This window comes from Moschus berezovskii, chromosome 14 (genome assembly GCF_049115385.1).
Source record: "Moschus berezovskii isolate FMDL1 chromosome 14, NW_MosBer_1.0, whole genome shotgun sequence".
In the NCBI taxonomy this organism is placed as follows: Eukaryota; Metazoa; Chordata; class Mammalia; order Artiodactyla; family Moschidae; genus Moschus; species Moschus berezovskii.
In genome coordinates this window covers 49,671,844-49,692,500 of record NC_142473.1, presented here as the reverse complement: position 1 = coordinate 49,692,500, position 20,657 = coordinate 49,671,844, and the positions used below count along the sequence as shown (strand labels likewise).

Genomic DNA, 20,657 nt, shown 5'->3' with positions numbered 1-20,657 from the left:
GGTCACCCAAACGCATCATATTTACATACAAGGAGAAGACTCTTAAGAGTCCCTTGGACTGCAAGGAGATCCTACCAGTCCATCCTAAAGGAAATCAGTCCTGAATATTCACTGGAAGGACTGATGCTAAAGCTGAAACTCCAATACTTTGGCCACCTGATGTGAAAAACTGACTCATTGACCCTGATGCTGGGAAAGATTGAAGGTGGGAGGAGAAGGGGATGACAGAGGATGATATGGTTGGATGGCATCACCGACTCAATGGACCTGAGTTTGAGTAAACTCTGGGAGCTGGTGATGGACAGGGAAGCCTGGCGTGCTGCAGTCCATGGGGTCGCAAAGAGTCTAACACAACTGAGTGACTGAACTGAAACCACATCATCAGGCTTCCCTGGTGGCCCAGTGGTAAAGAATCTGCCTGCAATGCAGGAGTCACAGGAGATGTGGGTTTGATCCCTGGGTCAGGAAGTTCCCCTGGAGTAGGAAATGGCAACCCCCTCCAGTATTCTTGCTTGGAAAATTCCATGGGCAGAGGAGCCTAGCAGGCTATGACGTCTGTGGGGCCACAAAGAGTCAGACACGACTGAGCGACTGAGCCACCAACCCCCGTCTTCACCACTGGATTCTTTTATATTGCTAAGTGGGTGGGTGGGTTAGAGGGTGTGAGTATGTGTGAGTGCTAGTAAATTATAAGCTCCTTGAGGGCAGGGTCATGTCCTCTTATTTTCATAGCACATTGGCTTCAATAAAAGGGATTGGCTTCATGCAGCCATCCCTTGGCATGCTTATTATAAACTATGTTTAACATTCTTTTTCCTGGAGGAGGAAGTGGCAACCCACTCCAGTATTCTTGCCTGGAAAATTCCATGGACAGAGGAGTCTGGCGGGCTGCAGTCCACAGAGTCACAAAGAGTAGGACACGACTGAGCACCCACACACGCGTGCACCGTTCTTTTCTGGCACTGAAACCAGCCTCTTATGGATTCTAGCTCTGGTTTTCTCACATACTGAAAGGTACTAACCCTGATATTTTTTGACAATATGATATTTCAGTCCCCCTCTTCGTTCAGTCCCACTCCTCCATCCCAAGTGGTCTGCGTTTTCAAGGTTTGACCACAGTCCTCCAATCATGGAGGCTGGAGGATTCAGATTTATCTTTTGCTGTCTCTCTGAGGGTGGAGCAGAGATAGGAAGGTGGTTTCCTTCTTGAAATATAGAAGACCCTCTGGAGTTTTATGCTCCCTATTCAGGGAATCCTTTACAGCCCAGTGAGTGAGTGATAGTCACTCAATCATGTCCAACTCTTTGCGACCCCATGGACTATAGCCTGCCAGGCTCCTCTGTCCATGGAATTTTCCAGGCTAGAATACTGGAATGGGTTGCCATTTAGCCTAACAGGAAACAAAACAAACTTCAGACCCTGAAAAGTCCTTCCTGGCCTTCTCTACCTGTCAAAACTGGCACAGTTTCCTTAGGGCAACTTGTGGCAGAGATCAGTGAGCAATGCAGATGGTATTGGCGCAGCACTTGTTCTCTCTCACTAGAGAGAACAGAGTGGGATTCCGAAGTTAGTCTATCTGAGCAGGTCCCAAAGGACTCTACTGGGGTCACTGAGTGGGGTCCCCCTTACCCACTACTAAGGCATGAACCTGGAATAAAGATACTAGACACCAAGGTCTAGAAAGGTGCTAAGATTGAAATCAGAATAATGAGCCTCAATCCAGTTCTAGATTGTATTACAAGGCAGAGTCAGAAGGAGTTCCTGAAACAGATCATGAGCCCAGGAGACGGGGAGATGAGCAGCTGAGTAGTATAGTATAATTAGGAAGTAGCCTCACATATTTTCTGAAGCCTGAGTTTAAATAATCCCAGACTATTTCACATGCCTTGAAGGTTGTGTTCAGTCGCTAAATTGTGTTGGACTCTTTGAGACCCCATGGACTGCCAGGCTCCTCTGTCCTCCACTGTTTCCGGGAGTTTGCTCAAATTCATGTTCATTGAGTTGGTGATGCTGTCTAACCATCTTATCCTCTGCCATCCTCTTCTCCTTTTGCCTTCAATCTTTCCCAGCATCAGAATCTTTTCCAATGAACTGGCTCTTTACATCAGATGGCCAAAGTGTTTGAGGGTACCAGTGTGATAATGAGCCAGTTTTTTCCTAAAAGGATTGGGTGAGTCAGAAAAGGAAAAGGAAAAAGTCAGAGAAAATATAAAAAGCAGATCCTAGAACTAAAAATCCCAGTTGTCCTTACCCAGTAAGTACCAAAGCAAATGCTTCAACATACCTTAATCTCTGAGAGATCCCTGTACACAGTATGATAGCTAATCTTCATATTGTCTTATGTCATTAAGAAAATAATAATTTTTTATTATTTTAAAGAAAATTTTCTTTTAAAGAAAATAACGAATGACTGTAAATATTTGAAAGATAGTTGGGAAGATTTCCATGAAAAATTTAAGGTTCTAAATTATTTTACATTTTCCAAGGAAAGAGAAAATCTGTGCTTTCTAAAAATTGGTTTATGAGGAATATCTCATTCCCCAGCAAGGAGAGAAAGGAGGCTTTGTGTCCTTGGCAATGCATGGCTTGTTAAACTGGCACATCCTAGGACTCAGTCTTCATAGGCTTGTAGGCTGTATTGAACCACAGTGAAATGGGCTCACATCTGTCCAACTTTCTGGGGGGCTGGAAGGCCCTGAGCCCTTCAAAATAAGATTTTAAGTCAGTGCTAAAATCCATGAAGTGGGTGTGGGTGTCTGTAATGGAACTGACGTTTGTACATCATCCGTGTGAATTTCCAAGTGTCTTGCAGACAGCCGGCTAGGTGGTATGTCCTGGCTGCCAGATGGGAGTGAGCATGGTTTAGATAAGGGACCAGTTCTGGAGGCAGTTATGAGCCCAGCTCAAGAGGAAAGGTGCCTTTCTTTCTTTCAGGAGTTAGTCTAAGCAGGGTTGTATGTCTGCACAAGGTTCTAAGGGCTGAGGGGGAGACGTATGGCAAACATAAGCAGAGTAGCAGAAATCAGATCCCAAAGAGGCATGCTCAAGCCTGAGAGGTGTCTTGCTAGCCAGAGCTACTCTTAAAGGGCTATCTGCACTACCTCTTCACCAGAAGGGTACCTCACTCACCCCCACTCCTTGGCCTACTTTCTACTTCAGCTGCTGCTGCTGCTAAGTCGCTTCAGTAGTGTCCGACTTTATGCTATAGATCTTCATTCAGGGGTAACTTACTTGCAAAGCCTTCCCTGGGCCTGAGGAATTTATTAGGGAGAAATAGGCAGCCAGCCAGGGCTTCAAAACAGCAGAATTACTTAATGAGGTTTGCAGACTGTCTCCATCACCCTGTCTGCTGCCTGATTGTTAGACTAGAGGGGTCTGAACGGAGGCTGTTGAAAACAAGGCAGAGTCTGGCCATCAGCCTGACTCCTCCCTCTCCTTACCCCTCATTTGGTCAGGAACCAAGTTCTGTTGATTCTATATTCTAAATATTTCTCAAAGACTTCTGCAGTTCTTTGGTGTTCTTTACAATGTATGTTATCTCTCCCATACCACCAATTCTCCAGTATCAGCCGGGTATCCTACAGTTCAATTCTGATGCCATCTACCTGGAGGTAGGGTCAAGTCCCACAGGTTCAGGCCTCAGTCCCTCAGGACTGTCCCCACTTCAGATGCCAGTCACAAGTCCAGGTTGTCACGTCACCTGTGTTTCTGAGCATATGGCTGTCAATCAGTGGTTCCCACAATCACCTTCTTGAGTTTGCTTAATTTTCGGGAGCAGCTCTCAGACAGAACTCAGAGAAACATTGTACTAGACTGCGTGTATTTTATGAAAGGATGTGACTCAGGAGCAGTCAGATGGAAGTGATGCCGAGTGCAAGGAGCGGGGAAAGGACATGGCCCTTCCGTGCCCTCTGGGGTCGGCCTCTCCTGAACCTCCACATGTTCACCAACAGGGAAGCTCTCTGAACTCTCTCTCCTTTTAGGATTTCCCGGAGGCCTCATTACAGAGACATAGCTGATTAAATCATTGGCCCTTCAGTTCAGTTCAGTTCAGTCGCTCAGTCGTGTCCGACTCTTTGCGTCCCCATGAATCACAGCATGCCAGGCCTCCCTGTCCATCACCAACTCCCAGAGTTCACTCAAACTCATGTCCATCAAGTCGGTGATGCCATCCAGCCATCTCATTCTCTGTTGTCCCCTTCTCCTCCTGCCCCCAATCCTTCCCAGCATCAGAGTCTTTTCCAGTGAGTCAGCTCGTCGCATGAGGTGGCCAAAGTATTGGAGTTTCAGCTTTAGCATCAGTCCTTGCAATGAACAGCCAGGATTCATCTCCTTTAGAATGAATTGGTTGGACCTCCTTGCAGTCCAAGGGACTCTCAAGAGTCTTCTCCAGCACCACAGTTCAGAAGCATCAATTCTTCGGCGCTCAGCTTTCTTCACAGTCCAGTTCTCACATCCATACATGACCACTGCTGGTGGTTTTTCAGTGGCTCAGGGTGTGTGACTCTTCGCGACCCCGTGGACTGCAGCAGCCCCGGCTTCCCTGTCCTTCACCGTCTCCCAGAGCTTGCTTGGACTTAGGTCCCCTGAGCTGTGGTGCCATTGGTGACTGACGTCACCTTCCAGCCCCTCTTCCCTCTCCCAGATAAGGGGACGGAAGTGAAAATTTCAACAGTTTAATCACAAGATTGGCTTCACCAACAACCAGCCCCCATCCTTAGGTGATTTCCAAAGCCACCTCATACATAACAAAAGACACTTTCATGGCTCTCATCAAAGGAAAAAAAAAATCCTCCAAGGATTTTAGGATCTCTGAACCAGGAACAGTGATGGAAGACTGAATATATGTATTTCTTATCATCAATCACAATACCACAACATCCATTTGTCTCTCACTCCGCTGACACTACTTTCATTCTGGCCCTCATGATCTCTCCACGAGCCACAACGGCCTCCTCATCTCCCACCTTGAATTCAGGCTTGTTGCTTTCACCTAGCCTCCAGAGAGGTCTCTCTGAAATACAGATCTATTTGTGTGACCCACTTCCTTGAAACTCTAATTGTTCTCTCAGTCTTCCCATAGTATCCAAAATATCTGGTGTGTATGTCTTACAAATGTGGCAAAGTCTGGCCTCTGCTTATCCTACTGCAGTGGTTGCTATGGCATGTTGCCCAAACCTACCCTTCAGGATAAGGACACTCACAGCTCACAGCTGAGTCCTTCTCCAGGCCTTGTCCTCAGCCAGAGGAAGCTGCTGCACTTGAGGCTGTATATGCTCCCTGCCCAGAACAGCCCTCACCACTGAGTGCTCGGTGTGGCGCTGCCAAGGCATTGACCCCTAGCCCCCATTCAGGATACCTCTGAAGGATCCGTCTAGGGCCAGAACTCCAGTTGGGGCCTGTGTTGCAACTGCATTGCAATTTAATTTCTCTCTTGGCCCACTCATGCTCCATTCATCCTCCCACAGGTATTGTTCTGGAGAATACAGCCCCAGAAATGTCTTGCATTTGTAGGGGAGCAAAACTTGCCACCCTAAAAGCTCTTTGGCATTTGGGTTACTTCAAGTTAAAAGCAATCAAGGCCCAAGGCTCAAGAAGAACCTTTGACCTTGCCCCTAACTACCTCAAAGGATGTGTATAGAGGACCTCTTCCCCTATCCATTTACTTATTGAGAGCGTCCTGCAGACCCGCTCTGCAATCTCTCCATTCTGTCCTCATATGGCTTCCTCTGCAACTCAGTGCATGCTCATTAATTTGCTGGGGCTGCCGCAACAAAGTACCACAAACTGGGGAGCTTAAAAAACAGGAGATTACTTCTCACAGTTCCAGGACCAGAAGTTCAAGTTCAAAGCCTCAAGAGGTTTGCTCTCCTCCAAGGAGTCTCTCCTTGGCTTGCTGGTGGCCTCCTTCTTACTGTGTCTTCACAGGGTGTTTCCCTTGGTGTCTCTTTTTAGGTTCAAATTTCCTCTTTTTATTAGGACACTGAGATTAGATCAGGGTCTACCCAAGTGACCTCGGTTCAACCTCATTACCCTTTTAGAGGCTCTGTCTCCAAGTGCAGTCCCATTCTCAGGCACTAATCAGCTAGGACTTTAACATCTGAATGTCACAGGGGGACACAGTTCACCCCATGACATGCCTATGTTTCTTCTCTTCCTCCTTCCTTCCTGCCACCCCAGGGGCAGCCAGCCCACATCTCCCCATCAGGGAACCCATGACCAAATGAACCTTCCTCTCAAAGTGCCGAGATTCAGACTTCAACATGCCCCTGGAGACAGATAAATGAGGAGGTTATTCTGCCTGGGGTGGAGGTGAGGAGGTGGTAGGAAAAAGTAAAGTCTTAAATTCCACAGAGAATGTGGGGGAAATTAGATGTGGCTCTTGTAGAGGATTAATGCGGGGGATGATAAGAGCCAAAGTAAGAGGGTATAGAGGAGCAGGATTTGCTGCCCCAAATTGTGACTCTTTGGCAAGAGGATTAATTTAGAATGATTGTTTTTATTTTCAGGCGGCACTGCCCAAACTTAGTTCCTTGACTAGGGCTGGAACCCATGCCCCTGGCAGTGGAAGCATAGAGTATTGACCACTGAACCACCAGTGAAGTTCCACTTAAGCTGATTGTTTTTAAGGTCCCAAAAGACTCAGAAAGAACGTTTCAGCCTCAGTTCAGTCACTCAGTCATGTCCAACTCTTTGTGACCCCATGGACTGCAGCACGCCAGGCTTCCCTGTTCATCACCAACTCCCGGAGTTTACTCAAACTCACGTCCATTGAGTTGGTGATGCCATCCAACCATCTCATCCTCTGTTGTCCCCTTCTCCTCCCACCTTCAACTTTTCCCAACATCAGGGTCTTTTCCAGTGACTCAGTTCTTCGCATCAGATGGCCAAATTATTGGAGTTTCAGCTTCAGCATCAGTCCTTCCAATGACTATTCGGGACTGATTTCCTTCAGGAAGGACTGGTTGGATCTCCTCGCAGTCCAAGGGACTCTCAAGAGTCTTCTCCAACACCACAGTTCAAAAGCATCAATTCTTCGGCACTTAGCTTTCTTTGTAGTACAGCTCTCACATCCATACATGACTACTGGAAAAACCATAGCTTTGACTAAACGGACCTTTTCTGGTAAAGTAATATCTCTGCTTTTTTATGGAGAAAGAAATGGCAACCCACTCCAGTACTCTTGCCTGGAGAATCCCTTGGACAGAGGAGCCTGGTGGGCTATAGTCCATGGGGTCTCAGAGTCGGACACGACTGAACGACTGACACACAAAATTGAGGAGATACTTGATGGCACAAGGGTACACTTTATCTACTCTCCCATCTCCTGCAGGAAACAGGATAGGGCAGGCAGCACCTGGAAGGCAGGATGGCCCCCCCCAACCCTCATCCCTTCTGGAAGTCTTGGGGCCTCAGTGCCTACAACAGCTGATCTTGGGCAAATAAGAGACTAAGTTGTTTACTGGCAAAAATAAAAAGTAATATCTCTGCTTTTTAATACACCGTCTAGGCTGCTCATAACTTTTCTTCCAAGGAGCAAACGTCTCTTAATTTCATGGCTGCAGTCACCATCTACAGTGATTTTGGATCCCCCCCCCAAATAAAGTCTGACACTGTTTCCACTGTTTCCCCATCTATTTCCCATGAAGTGATGGGACTGGATGCCATGATCTTAGTTTTCTGAATGTTGAGTTTTAAGACAACTTTCTCACTCTCCTTTCACTTTCATCAAGGGGCTCCTTAGTTCCTCTTCACTTTCTGCCATAAGGATGGTGTCATCTGCATATCTGAGGATACTGATATTTCTCCCGGCAATCTTGATTCCAGCTTGTGCTTCTTCCAGTCCAGGGTTCCTCATGATGTACTCTGCATATAAGTTAAATAATCAGGATGACAATATACAACCTTGACGTACTCCTTCTCCTATTTGGAACCAGTCTGTTGTTTCACGTCCAGTTCTATCTGTTGCTTCCTGACCTGCATACAGGTTTCTCAAGAGGATGTTGGCAATTTGACCTCTGGTGCCTCTGCCTTTTCTAAAACCAGCTTGAACATCTGGAAGTTCACGGTTCATGTACTGTTGAATCCTGGCTTGGAGAATTTTGAGCATGACTTTACTAGCGTGTGAGATGAGTGCAATTGTGCAGTAGTTTGAGCATTCTTTGGCATTCTCTTTCTTTGTGATTGGAATGAAAACTGACCTTTTCCAATCCTGTGGCCACTGCTGAGTTTTCCAAATTTGCTGGCATATTGAGTGCAGCACTTTCACAGCATCATCTTTCAGGGTTTGAAATAGCTCAACTGGAATTCCATCACCTCCACTAGCTTTGTTTGTGTGATGCTTCCTAACGCCCACTTGTCTTCACATTTCAGGATGTCTGGCCCTAGATGAGGGATCACACCATCATGATTATCTGGGTCATGAAGATCTTTTCTGTATAGTTCTTCTGTGTATTCTTGCCACCTCTTCTTAATATCTTCTGCTTCTGTTAGGTCCATACAATTTATGTCCTTATTGTGTCCATCTTTGCATGAAATGTTCGCTTGGTATCTCTAATTTTCTTGAAGAGATCTCTAGTCTTTCCCATTCTATTGTTTTCCTCTATTTCTTTGCATTGATCCCTGTGGAAGGCTTTCTTACCTCTCCTTGTTATTCTTTGGAACTCTGCATTCAAATGGGTATATCTTTCCTTTTCTCCTTTGCCTTTCCCTTCTCTTCTTTTCACAACTATTTGTAAGGCCTCCTCAGACAACCATTTTGCCTTTTTGCATTTCATTTTCTTGGGGATGGTCTTGATCCCTACCTCCTGTACAGTGTCACGAACCTCCATCCATAGTTCTTCAGGCACTCTATCAGATCTAATCCCTTGCATCTATTTGTCACTTCCACTGTATAATCATGAGGGATTTGAGGGATTCCCTGGTGGCTCAGACAGTAAAACATCTGCCTGCGATGTGAGAGACCCAGGTTTGAGCCCTTGGTCAGAAAGATCCCCTGGAAAAGGAAATGGCAACCCACTCCAGCACTCTTGTCTAGAAAATTCCATGGATGGAGGAGCCTGGTGGGCTACGGTCCATGGGGTCACAAAGAGTCGAACACGACTGAGTGACTTCACTCACTCACATACCTGAATGGTCTAGTGGTTTTTCCTACTTTCTTCCATTTAAGTCTGAATTTTGCAGTAAGAAGTTCATGATCCACAGTCTGCTCCCAATCTTGTTTTTGCTGACTGTATAGAGCTTCTCCATCTTTGACTGCAAAGATATAATTAATCTGATTTTGGTATTGACCATCTGGTGATGTCCATGTGTAGTGTCTTCTCTTGTGTTGCTGGAAGAAGGTGTTTACTATATGACCAGTTCATTCTCTTGGCAAAACTATTAGCCTTTGCCCTGCTTCATTCTGTACTCCAAGGCCAAATTTGCCTATTACTCCAGGTGTTTCTTGACTTCCTACTTTTGCATTCCAGTCCCCTATAATGAAAAGGACATCTTTTTTGGGTGTTAGTTCTAGAAGGTCTTGTAGGTCTTCATAGAACCATTCAACTTCAGCTTCTTCACATTACTGATCAAGACATAGACTTGGATTACTGTGATATTGAAAGATCATTTGACTTGCCCTACCTAATTGCCTAAAAGCATGTAGATAGAGGACCTCTTCCAGGAAGAGTGCTATGGCCATAGATAAGGAAGTATGAACTAGGTGTGTAGATAGAATGCAATCTAGGAAAATTTGTTAAAATCCCTCTATGTGGCCCAGTGTCTCTACAAAGCCCAGCAAACATTTGTTTACCAAACACTTGCTTGTTCATCTCTATGAAAATTGCCTTCTTCCCTTTTGAAGTCCTAAATCACTACACAACCACTTTTGTCTTTAGCTGAGGATGGTATTTAAGTTAAGAACTTCAGTCATTTTGGTGAGTTACTGTTTTCCTGGGTTTTTCTCCCATAAACACATATGTACATATATTTTTAAATTTTTTGTTTGATTTTCTCCTGTTAATCTGTCTCATGTCAATTTAATTCTTAGAACCAGCCAGAAGAACCTAGAAGGATAGAGAAAATTTTCTTCCTCCCCACAAGGGGTTGGCTGAGGTCACATTTTCAAGCACTTTCCTTTTGGCATAAAAGCAGCCAATATTTTATCTAAAGAGACATAGGTAATTAGAGACCACTCCACTTATATCACCACTCACTCTAGCAGGAAACAATGCAGTTAGTTGTAAAAGGTTGGAAGGTTGGGGGATGATTTTAAGGCAAAGAGTATTGGGGGTGGGGGAACAGGAGTGGTAAATAAAAGATAAAGGGGAAAACCAGGGGAAAAAAGAGAGACTTCCTGTTCAAAACCAAATGATGATGGGGTTCTGTTGAGTTGGCCTCTGCCTCCTCAAGAATACAATGTCTCCTCCATACAGACTTTTCCAGAGTCAGCCAGCCAGCACCTCTCAGTAAGGTGGAGGGTGCAGGGAGTAGAGAAGTTTCTAGAAATCAGTAGGGTCAGTTAATACGGAGGCACCAAGCAAAAGGCCCACCAGCGATGAAGATGGCAAAGAATTCCAAGAGGACTGGGAAACTGACCGAGATCAGCCTCAGTGGGCTGGTTAGGCTGGGCATTGATGTGTCCAGTTCTGACTTGACACTTAAGGAAAATAGCAACTCAGGGCTGGGCTTACAGATCAAGGACTAGTGACTCAGATCCAGGCACACTGGGGACATGGTCATAGTTGTCAAGGGCTTAAGTTTCCTCTCTCAGGATACCAGGGCAGGAGAGCAGAAGGATCACAAGTGTCACACACACAAGCGTTAGTTGCTCAGTCCTGCCCGACTCTTTGCGACCCCATGGACTGCAACCCACCCGGCTCCTCTGTCCATGGGATTTTCCAGGCAAGGATGCTGGAGTGGATTGCCATTTCCTTCTCCAGGGGATCTTCAGTTGCAGAGGAGAAAAGGGAGTCACTGTGCTTGGTCACTGTCCTCCCTAAGGAGCTTAGAGCAGTGGTCAAGGCCAGAGATTAAATGGAAGGGAGGCAGAAGAGCCAAGCGAATGATTTTATCCCAACAGCAGGCTGAGGGCACCAGGCCATCTTTTCTTTCCATTGAATTAAGGTCCACTTTGAATAAGAATTGTATATCAGTCAAAGCTGTGACTATCTCCAAAGTAAGTTTAATTTTCCTTTGTGAGATTTCTGATCATAAGAACATGAGGGTTTGCACTCTGGTTCTGCCTCATGGCTCGTCAATCCTAATGGTTTAGGGGTTCCAGCTGCGGACTTTACTGCCTTGGGAATCACAAGAATAAAGCTCACCAAGCAAGACCTGGTGTGGGCAGTTAGAGGTCAGAGGCCAGGCATGTCTCTGTGAAGCAGGTGAATGAGGGGAGAGCATGTGGGACAGAGAGGGCGGGTCTGCCGGACTGAACTGAGGGCCTCTGAGGCCAAGCTCTTTGGAGCCCCTTTCAGCGGCATGTGGACAAGGGCAGCCCTGGAAGCAGCCCAAGGACACACAGTCCAATAAGGCCTCTTGCTTGGTTCTCACGAGCCTCCAGTAATCCTCTACATGCCATTAGTATTGAATGTGTGTGTGCATCCTTGCTCGGTCTTGTCTAACTCTTTATGGCCCCATGGACTGTAGCCCATCAGGCTCCTCCATCCATAGAATTTCCCAGGCAAAATTACTGGAGTGAGCTGCCGTTTCCTACTCCAGGAGATCCTCCCAACCAGGGATCGAACCCGCATCTCTTTCATTTCCTGCATTGGCAGGCAGATCCTTTACCACTGTGCCATCTGGAAAGCCCCTAGTAGTGAATGCATATTTCATTGTAAAACTAATGTAAGCACCCTATAGAAAACCAAGAAAAAGTGTACCCCAAGAAAATGCCGCCTCCTAAAAATTGTGTTTCACTTCCACTGGATCTTATCTATCTTAGTTCACTATCTCACAGTTAGGAGTTGAGGCATTCATCAAGAAAATCAACCAGAGCACTGTTGGCCTAAGACTTTATTTTAAAAAGACAGGCATGAGAGGTTTCCGAAAGAGCCTTCTTGGAGAAAGAGGCTGAGCAGGGCAGTATTTTTAGTGAGAATTTAAGAGGAAGGGTCAGCAGAATTTCACCTATGTCAGAGAATTTCTTTGCCTCTTGATGTTCACAGAGAATTTGTTCTAGGACCAGCCCATTCCTCTCCCTGCATCCCAAAGAAACCAAAATCCCACAGTACTCACATCCCTTATATGACGTGACAGTACACTTACATCCGTAGATATAGGGGCCTGAATGCTGTCAAAGATAGTTCTTAGAAATAGGGGTGTCCTTAAGGATGAGGAACCATTGTCTGTGATGATACCAAGAGGGTGAGGAGGGACAGTTAGGGGCTAAAGTCTCTTGAAAGAGAGGTAGAGGAACAACTCATGGGAACAAGGACATGCAGGGGCCACTCTTGCAGGGATCAAGTACAAACCCAGGTCTTCTGTCTCCTGGTCAGAGTTCTTTTCACTTCTCATAGATGCCCCAACCTTCTCCTCTTTGGTTGGTGATTGAGAAAGAACCATGAGTATCCTGGACCCAACCACAGAGGAGAGGTTAAAATAAGTAGGCCTGGACAGAAAAGGCAAAAAATTCGGAAGATCTTACCACTTTGCACTAAGGATATGAGTTGAGTCCTTTGTATGACTGCCCTGTTTCTTCCAGTGAAGGGAATTCTGCTACTGGAGAGTGAAAAAACTCAAGGACCTCCTCACTAAGGAGTTCCATTCCTGATGGTTTGGCTCTGAAACTGCCCCTGTATCAGTAATTATTTGCTTCTTAATGAAACTTTTCTGAGCTTGAATTTCAGATTCCTCAGCTATCTCCCTGGGTGGCTAGGCCTGTGGCCCATTGTAGCTGTCTTCCCCAAGGGGCAATGGGGCCTGTGCCCTGCCTGCTCGAAGACAGAAGTGTGAGAGAGCTTTCATTTTTTCCCCTTGCTGTGCCTTTAAGAGCTGCAGGAATGCAAAAAGAGTCTGGAGGCGGGGTGGGGTCTCCCAACAGGATTTCTGGGAAAAGGATCTCGGGAATTTTGGCCAGAAAGTACAAGGAGAGTCCAGCTCTGACAAGCTGGGGGTGGTGTGTATGGGGTCAGGGCTGTGATTGGACTGCAGAGTTCTCTAGGGAGGAGGAAAGCAAAAGTAAAAAGGAAAGAGCAGGGGCGAGGGGAGAAATCCTCCCAGCCCCACTCCCCACCTCATGCACACTCCCCCATGCCTGAAGAGGGGGCAGCCACTATCTGCAGAGGGTCCCCAAGTGTCAAAGGTGTTGGCAGCAGATGCTGGACCCAGGGAACTCTCTACCCCAAGTTGGCCTGCAAGGCCTCCGGGGACGGACTTGCCAACAGCTGGACTTGATCACCAGTTTGCAAAGTGAGATCACGCATCAGAGGGAGTAGCTAGCAGACTTTGCTGTCCGGCTGTTTTTGGAGGATTTTCTCAGCAGCGGCTAGAAAGCAGGAGACCACCACCCGGACCCTTGAGTCTTCTTTGAGAAGCAGCAGCAGAAGAGATTCCCGTCCTGGGTGGTTTGCAGGATGATGCTGGCTCTTAGGAGAGCTTGTATTTTCAGGGCTCTGGTCTTCATGGCCTTCCTGCCCCCACCGCAACACGCCCAGGACCCGGCCATGGTGCACTATATCTATCAGCGCTTTCAAGTCTTGGAGGTAGGTGGCATCCATGCCCCTGACCCAGGGAACCTGCCTCCCAGAAGCCACTTTATCTTACCCACACTTCCCTACCTACTGGGATGTGTTTTTCCAGATAGTGAATGATAAGATTGCTAAGGGTACACTGAATATTTTTCATTGTCTAGTGGTTTCTTGAGCAGGGCTTTCCTCTGTTGTCTGATCTGGCAGTTTTTCTCATCTGTAAAATGGGGCCATTAATAGAATTTACCTCTTACTAATATTCAGAAGATTTAATAAATTAATACCTACTTAGAACATTGCCTGGCATGGTGGTAAATGTCTAAAATATTATTCAGTTGCTCAGTTTTTAAAATAGGAAATTTAAACATTGTGGTCATGTTTTCTTCATGTTTTACTATATCAGGAGGATAGCACATTTTAGTTTTCTTTGTGTCTTTTAATGGTGAGACTTTAGGTCGCTGTAAATAGTCATGATATTGGCTTACTGAGAAGCTCATGCTTCTTTTGCTGAACTGGATTTGGTTTTAGAAATGAGCAGGTTTCAGCAGTGTTAAACAGAGAGGAAGTTTTGGGGTCTTTTTCCCAAGCGTTGTAGCTGCCACTTCATTAAAATTTGCAAAACCCAACATTTTTGCAGCAGGGACAGACTCTCTGGGGCAAATGTAATCCTGTGTCCTAACCTTTGACACAGCCTGGCATTGACATCAGCTATTTCATATGTCCCGCCTTGCTTTTGTACAAGTTAAATTTTGATAAATTATTTCCCTTCTCGGAAAGACACACTTATCTCTGATATTTATTTTCTATATTTTCCTGAAGACTCTTTAAGTCCAAACTATTTGGTTACAGTCAGGGTAGAACACTTCCTCAGAGCAGGCTGCACTGGGTTTCTGAGGCTCGGTGACCTGAGGCCTGGGAGCCACAGATGGAGTGTTCCCAGGCCAATGGCCTCTTGCTGCTGCCTCACTGGTTCTCTCCTCAGAGACCTTCCCAGTCTCGCTTTCTTACGTGTGTTAGAATTATGCTCAATGGTGGTCCCTCTTCATTTACCACAGACCTGCCTTGGGGTTCAGTGCCAGTCTCATCCCTGCAAGCTTTCCACAAGATTTGAGTCTGCCTGCAGACAAGGGTATTGAGTACAGATGGATACTTTCATAGCTATGAAGGTGGACTGAAGAGAAGAGGGTATGATTTATGTAGGTCTTCCCACCCTGACTGTGGTGACCTTTGTAGGAAGCCAAGTCCCAGGTGGCTCCACTGTTGGCCAAGGCAAACACGTGCAAAGTGGTGCGACCCCACCTCCAGGGGTTTGTGTGGGGTGGGAGTGGGGTAAGAATAAGAGCGGATGGGTTTAGACAGCTTCTCCCTCCTCTCTCTCCCTCTCATCCTCTCTGTCTCTCTCCCTCCCCCTCACACACCGTCTCTCCCCACACCTGTCTCTTAATCTCTTTCATTCTTCTTGAATAGTCTTACATCCTGCTGTTCGAAGTATATATTTTTACAGCTTTTGTGGAGAGCATTTTGGTAAACCACCAGATGGTCTTTAAGTATACATCCTGACCCAGAAACCCATCCCATTTCCATCCTTCATTCATTTATTCCTTTTTAAAAAATATTTTTAAAAAATTATTTATTTTTGGCTGTTCTGGATCTTTGTTGCTTTGCACAGCTTTTCTCTAGTTGGAGCTAGCGGGGATTACTCTTCATTGCCATGCTCAGGCTTCTCATTGTGGTGGCTTCTCTTGTAGAGCACAGACTCACGGTGAGCAAACCTCAGTACTTGCAGCATGTGGGCTCAGTAGTTGCGGCTCCAGGGCTCTAGCGCACAGGCTCAGTAGTTGTGGCATACGGGCGTAGTTGCTCCATTGCATGTGGAATCTTCCTAGACCAAGGATTGAACCTGTGTCCCTGCAATGGCAGGCAGACTCCTAACCACTGGGCCACCAGGGAAGACCCTTTAACCTATTCTTTTATTCAGTAAGTTCATATTAAGTGTGACTATGTGCCAGGTGCTGAGCAGGTGCTGGGGGTGGAGCTTACATCTGGAAATGTATCCTCAGAAAATAATCAGAGAAGTATAAATAATGTAAAGACAAAGATTTTCTTCACCATTGTTTGAGTAGTGGATCATTGAAAACTATGTAAATGTCCATTATGTTTCTGTATATGTCAGTCGCCCAGTCATGTCTGACTCTTTGCAACCCCATGGACCATAGCTCACCGGGCTCCTCTGTCCATGGGATCCTCCAGGCAAGAATACTAGAGTGGGTTGCCATTTCCTTCCCTAGGGTATCTTCCCATCCCAGGGATCAAACCCGGGTCTCCCACATTGCAGGCAGATTCTTTACCGTCTGAGCCAGCGGGGAGCCCAAATATTCATTAGAATGGAATAGATAATGGGATATCAATTCAATGGAATTGTGTTGTTAAAATTATGGTATAAATATATATTAATTGGTTTTGAAATATGTTCACAATATATCAGCAAATTAAAAATGTTATAAAACACACATGTAGCAAAATCATGTTAATATATGTTTATATGTGTATGACTAAATGCATAGGAAAACCTAAAGATTTGTACACTAAAGTGTCAATAGTTCTTTGAGTTAAGGAATTATGGGTGATTTTTTTAAAATTTCACCCCCTTTTAGCTGTTTGTATTTTAAAAGTCTATTTCTATGAATGAGAGCTATTGACATTACTTGGGCAATTTAAATAACTGGAAATAATTTGAGAATTTATTTTCTGGCTGAAGCAAGGACTGCAGAAATGTACCCAAGCAACAAGAGCATACATTCAAGATTTCCAAGAGTTCTCGAAAAACATATCCGTTATGCTGGGACGATGTCAGACCTACACGAGTGAGTACAAGAGTGCGGTCCACAACCTGGCGCTGAGAGTGGAGCGCGCCCAGCGGGAGATCGACTACCTGGAGTACCTGCGGGAAGCTGACATGTGTGTAGAGTCAGAGGACAAGACGCTGGCGGAAAAGCTAGTCCAAGAAGCTGAGGAAGAGGAGAGGATCCGGACGCTGCTAAACGCAAGTAAGAGAACTGCATCGTTACCACCCCTCTGGGGACTTCAGAACACAGACCTCACACAGGCAGGGAGACTGACCAAGTAGGAACTGGATGTGTGCTCCTGTGGGCATGTGCTGGGAGAGAAATCTTATCAAAGAACAGGTATCCAAAGGAAAATGTATTCTCAGAAAGCGGCTATCCCTTTTCCAGAGAGTTCCTGAAACCCCCATAGAAGATCAGGGTGATGGTGTCAGAAGTCAACCCAGGAAGGGCTTGATTTGGTAGAGGTGTGTGGTCCCATCCCTCCATGGAGAGTGGCAGGATTCTTTCAGTGCCCTGGGAGTAGGAGTGTGCCAAGAAACAATATAAAATTGGAAATGGCAACAGCCAATCCTCAGGGTCAAGGACTACTGTGAATTGTTATTGTTTGTGCTCTTGGGATGGTGATATATTCAAGATATTTGTCTCCAATCTTAGGATCCATCAGAATCACTTCGAGGCCATTAAGAATAAGGATTAGGAGCTCAAATGATAACAACAAGTATCAGGCAACAAAAACATAAATGAGAAGGAAAATTTCCTGTGCGAGTCCATCTCATTAAAAACAATGAGGGAGTCAAGTCCCTGCCTCAGAGGCTGTATTCTGAGATGGTTTCATTGAAAATAGGAAAACTTTATGTGCCAATTATTCCTGCCCCAAATATGAGAAAATTCCATCAGGTAAACAAGATATAAGCAGCTGAATGCCATCTTTAGGCCAAGGGTTTCATGTATCTTTTCCATGTAATCCTTGTAAAAGCTCCATCGGTCATTTATAAGAAAGGTCTTCCAAAATGAGGTGACTTCTGATCTGAGTTTTGAACATAGTAGTTCAAGAAGGATGAGCAGAGGCCACATCAAGTGAGGGTGGCGACAGATCAAAAGCAAGTAGCACTTCCACACGTAGATCTGCAGTGATGGCCGAGTGGAAGCTGTGTGGGGCAAGAAGGTGCAGGGAGCAAGGCTGAAGGGTCCAGTAGCACCCAGATAGTGAAAGACTTTGCTTGCTAAGTTCAGAGGGTTGAACTTGACTAAAGAAACTATTGAGAACCACTGAACGATTTTTGAGGGGTGTTTAAGATCTTTTTTTTTTTTAATTTTATTATTGGCAGACAATTGCTTTACAATGTTGCCTTAGTTTCTACTGTACATGAGAGAATCAGCTGTATGTTCAGTTCAGTTCAGTCGCTCAGTCATGTCTAACTCTTTGTGACCCCTTGGACTGCAGCACGCCAGGCCTCCCTGTCCATCACCAACTCCCGGAGTTTACTCAAACTCATGTCCATCAATTCAGTGATGCCATCCAGCCATCTCATCCTCTGTCGTCCCCTTCTCCCACCTTCAATCTATCCCAGCATCAGGGTCTTCTCTTTGCATCAGGTGGTCAAACCAAAGTATTGGAGTTTCAGATTCAGCATCAGTCCTTCCAATGAATATTCAGGACTGATTTCCTTTAGGATGGACCGAGTGGATCTCCTTACAGTCCAAGGGACTCTCAAGAGTCTTCTCCAACACCATAGTTTAAAAGCATCAATTCTTCAGCACACAGCTTTCTTTAGTCCAACTCTCACATCCATACATGACTACTGGAAAAACCATAGCCTTGACTAGATGGACCTTTGTTGGCAAAGTAATGTCTCTGCTTTTTAATATGCTGTCTAGGTTGGTCATAACTTTCCTTCCAAGGAGTAAGTGTCTTTTAATTTCATGGCTGCAGTCACCATCTACAGTGATTTTTGGAGCCCCCCCAAAACAAAGTCTGTCACTGTTTCCACTGTTTCCCCATCTATTTGCCATGAAGTGATGGGACCAGATTCCATGATCTTAGTTTTCTGAATGTTGAGCTTTAAGCAACTTTTTCACTGTCCTCTTTCACTTTGATCAAGAGGCTCTTTAGTTCTTCGATTTCTGCCATAAGGAGGGTGTCATCTGCATATCTGAGGTTATTGATATCTTTCAGCAATCTTGATTTCAGCTTGTGCATCATCCAGCTTAGTGTTTCTCATGATGTACTCTGCATATAAGTTAAATAAGCATGGTCACAATATACAGCCTTGACGTACTCCTTTCCTGATTTGGAACCAGTCTGTTGTACTGGTTGGTTAGAACCAACCAATTCTAACTGTTGACTCCTGATCTGCATACAGATTTCTCAAGAAGCAGGTCAGGTGGTCTGGTATTTCCATCTCTTTCAAAATTTTCCACAGTTTATTGTGATCCACACAGTCAAAGGCTTTGGCATAGTCAGTAAAGCAGAAGTAGATGTTTTTCTGGAACTCTCTTGCTTTTTTGATCATCCAGTGGATGTTGGCAATTTGATCTCTTGTTCCTCTGCCTTTTCTAAAACCAGCTTGAATATCAGGAAGTTCACGGTTCACGTACTGTTGAAGCCTGGCTTGGAGAATTTTGAGCATTATTTTACTAGCATGTGAGATGAATGCAATTGTGTGGTAGTTTGGGCATTCTTTGGCATTGCCTTTCTTTGGGATTCAAATGAAAACTGACCTTTTCCAATCCTGTGGCCACTGCTGAGTTTTACAAACTTGCTGGCATATTGAGTGCAGCACTTTCACAGCATCATCTTGTAGGATTTGAAATAGCTCAACTGGAATTCCATCACCTCCATTAGCTTTGTTCGTAGTGATGCATCCTAAGGCCCACTTGACTTCACATTCCAGGGTGTCTGGCTCTAGGTGAGTGATCACACCATCATGATTATATCTGGGTCATAAAGACCTTTTTTGTATAGTTCTTCTGTGTATTCTTGCCACCTCTTCTGAATATCTTCTGCTTCTGTTAGGTCCTTACCATTTGTGTCCTATATGTATGTGTATATATACATATGTGTGTATGTGTGTGTGTGTGTATATCACCTCGCTCTTAGGCAAAAGGATAAGGATGAGCCAGTGGAAAATGAACATCTCCCTAAAAAGCTAACCAAGAGGGAAGATTTGCTGTTAATGTAGCCTGAGATAGAATGTGCCTAAACTTTCATGCTGAGGGTCAGGGAGGTCCCCAAGCCTGAACCTTGGTGCTGGATTGTATCCCTGAGACACCTAAACCCCTCAGGCCTTGAGGTGGCCCCTTTCTACTCCAGCTGGAGCTCAACAGAGGTCTTGAGTCTGGTCTTTCTGTTTTTACAACCCTCGTCCTCTGCCTCATCCCTCACACCCTGGATGCCTAAAATATTCCCTCTCCCAGCTCCATGGTGAGTGAAAACTCTTTCAACTTTTTAGGGATTGCTACTTCCATGCCCGTTGCCTTGGGAGCCCTCTTTTGATGATCTGTTGGTTTATGATTCAATAAGTACTTTTGGCCCCCTACCCTTGGGTGGGCCCTGTGCTCATAGCAGGGACAAAGGAGCAAGTGGGAACACACCTGCATCCTGCGCTGGCTTTCTTACCACTTCTCTTGCCTCTGGTCTTACCTCCTGCTGCCGTCTGCTGTTACGTACATCTTCCCACAGCACACACAGATGCTCTCACTCCTCAGCATAGACTGTTTTTGTTGTCTGTCATCAATTATCAACGGCAACAAAAAAATCCACTCAAATTTTAGCATTTGAGATGGGGAAAGCCCATCACAAAGTGGCCCGAGCTGATGTCCCCCTTCTTCCCCCATAACTCACCCACATGCAGTAGCAATTTTTGTACATATATATATAGGGTGGCCATTCCCTTCTCCAGGGTGTCTCCTCGACCCAGGGATCGTACCTGAGTTTCCTGCAGTGCTGGCAGATCCTTTACTGTCTGAGCCCCCAGGGAAGCCCTGGTGGGGAAGCCACCCTAACATATATAATAATTATATACATAATATATATAATTTTTCTGCCCACCCTTTATGACTCAAAATTGCTGTGGATTCTCCATGAACATTTCTGGGGCCCCCAGCAGACGGGTTGGCCCCTAGTGCTCCCAGAGCACC

General features: G+C 45.5%; 1 protein-coding gene across 1 annotated transcript in view; it reads left to right on the top strand.

Moving 5' to 3' along the window:
- Positions 1-13,160: 13,160 nt before the first annotated feature.
- The window catches only part of OLFML1 (olfactomedin like 1), a 29,077-nt gene continuing 21,580 nt past the window's right edge, over positions 13,161-20,657 (top strand). The window contains exons 1-2 of the mRNA XM_055423453.2: positions 13,161-13,686; positions 16,430-16,718. Coding sequence (XP_055279428.2) covers positions 13,558-13,686; positions 16,430-16,718 — 418 coding nt within the window. The 5' untranslated portion in view covers positions 13,161-13,557. The remainder of the gene's footprint in view (positions 13,687-16,429; positions 16,719-20,657) is intronic.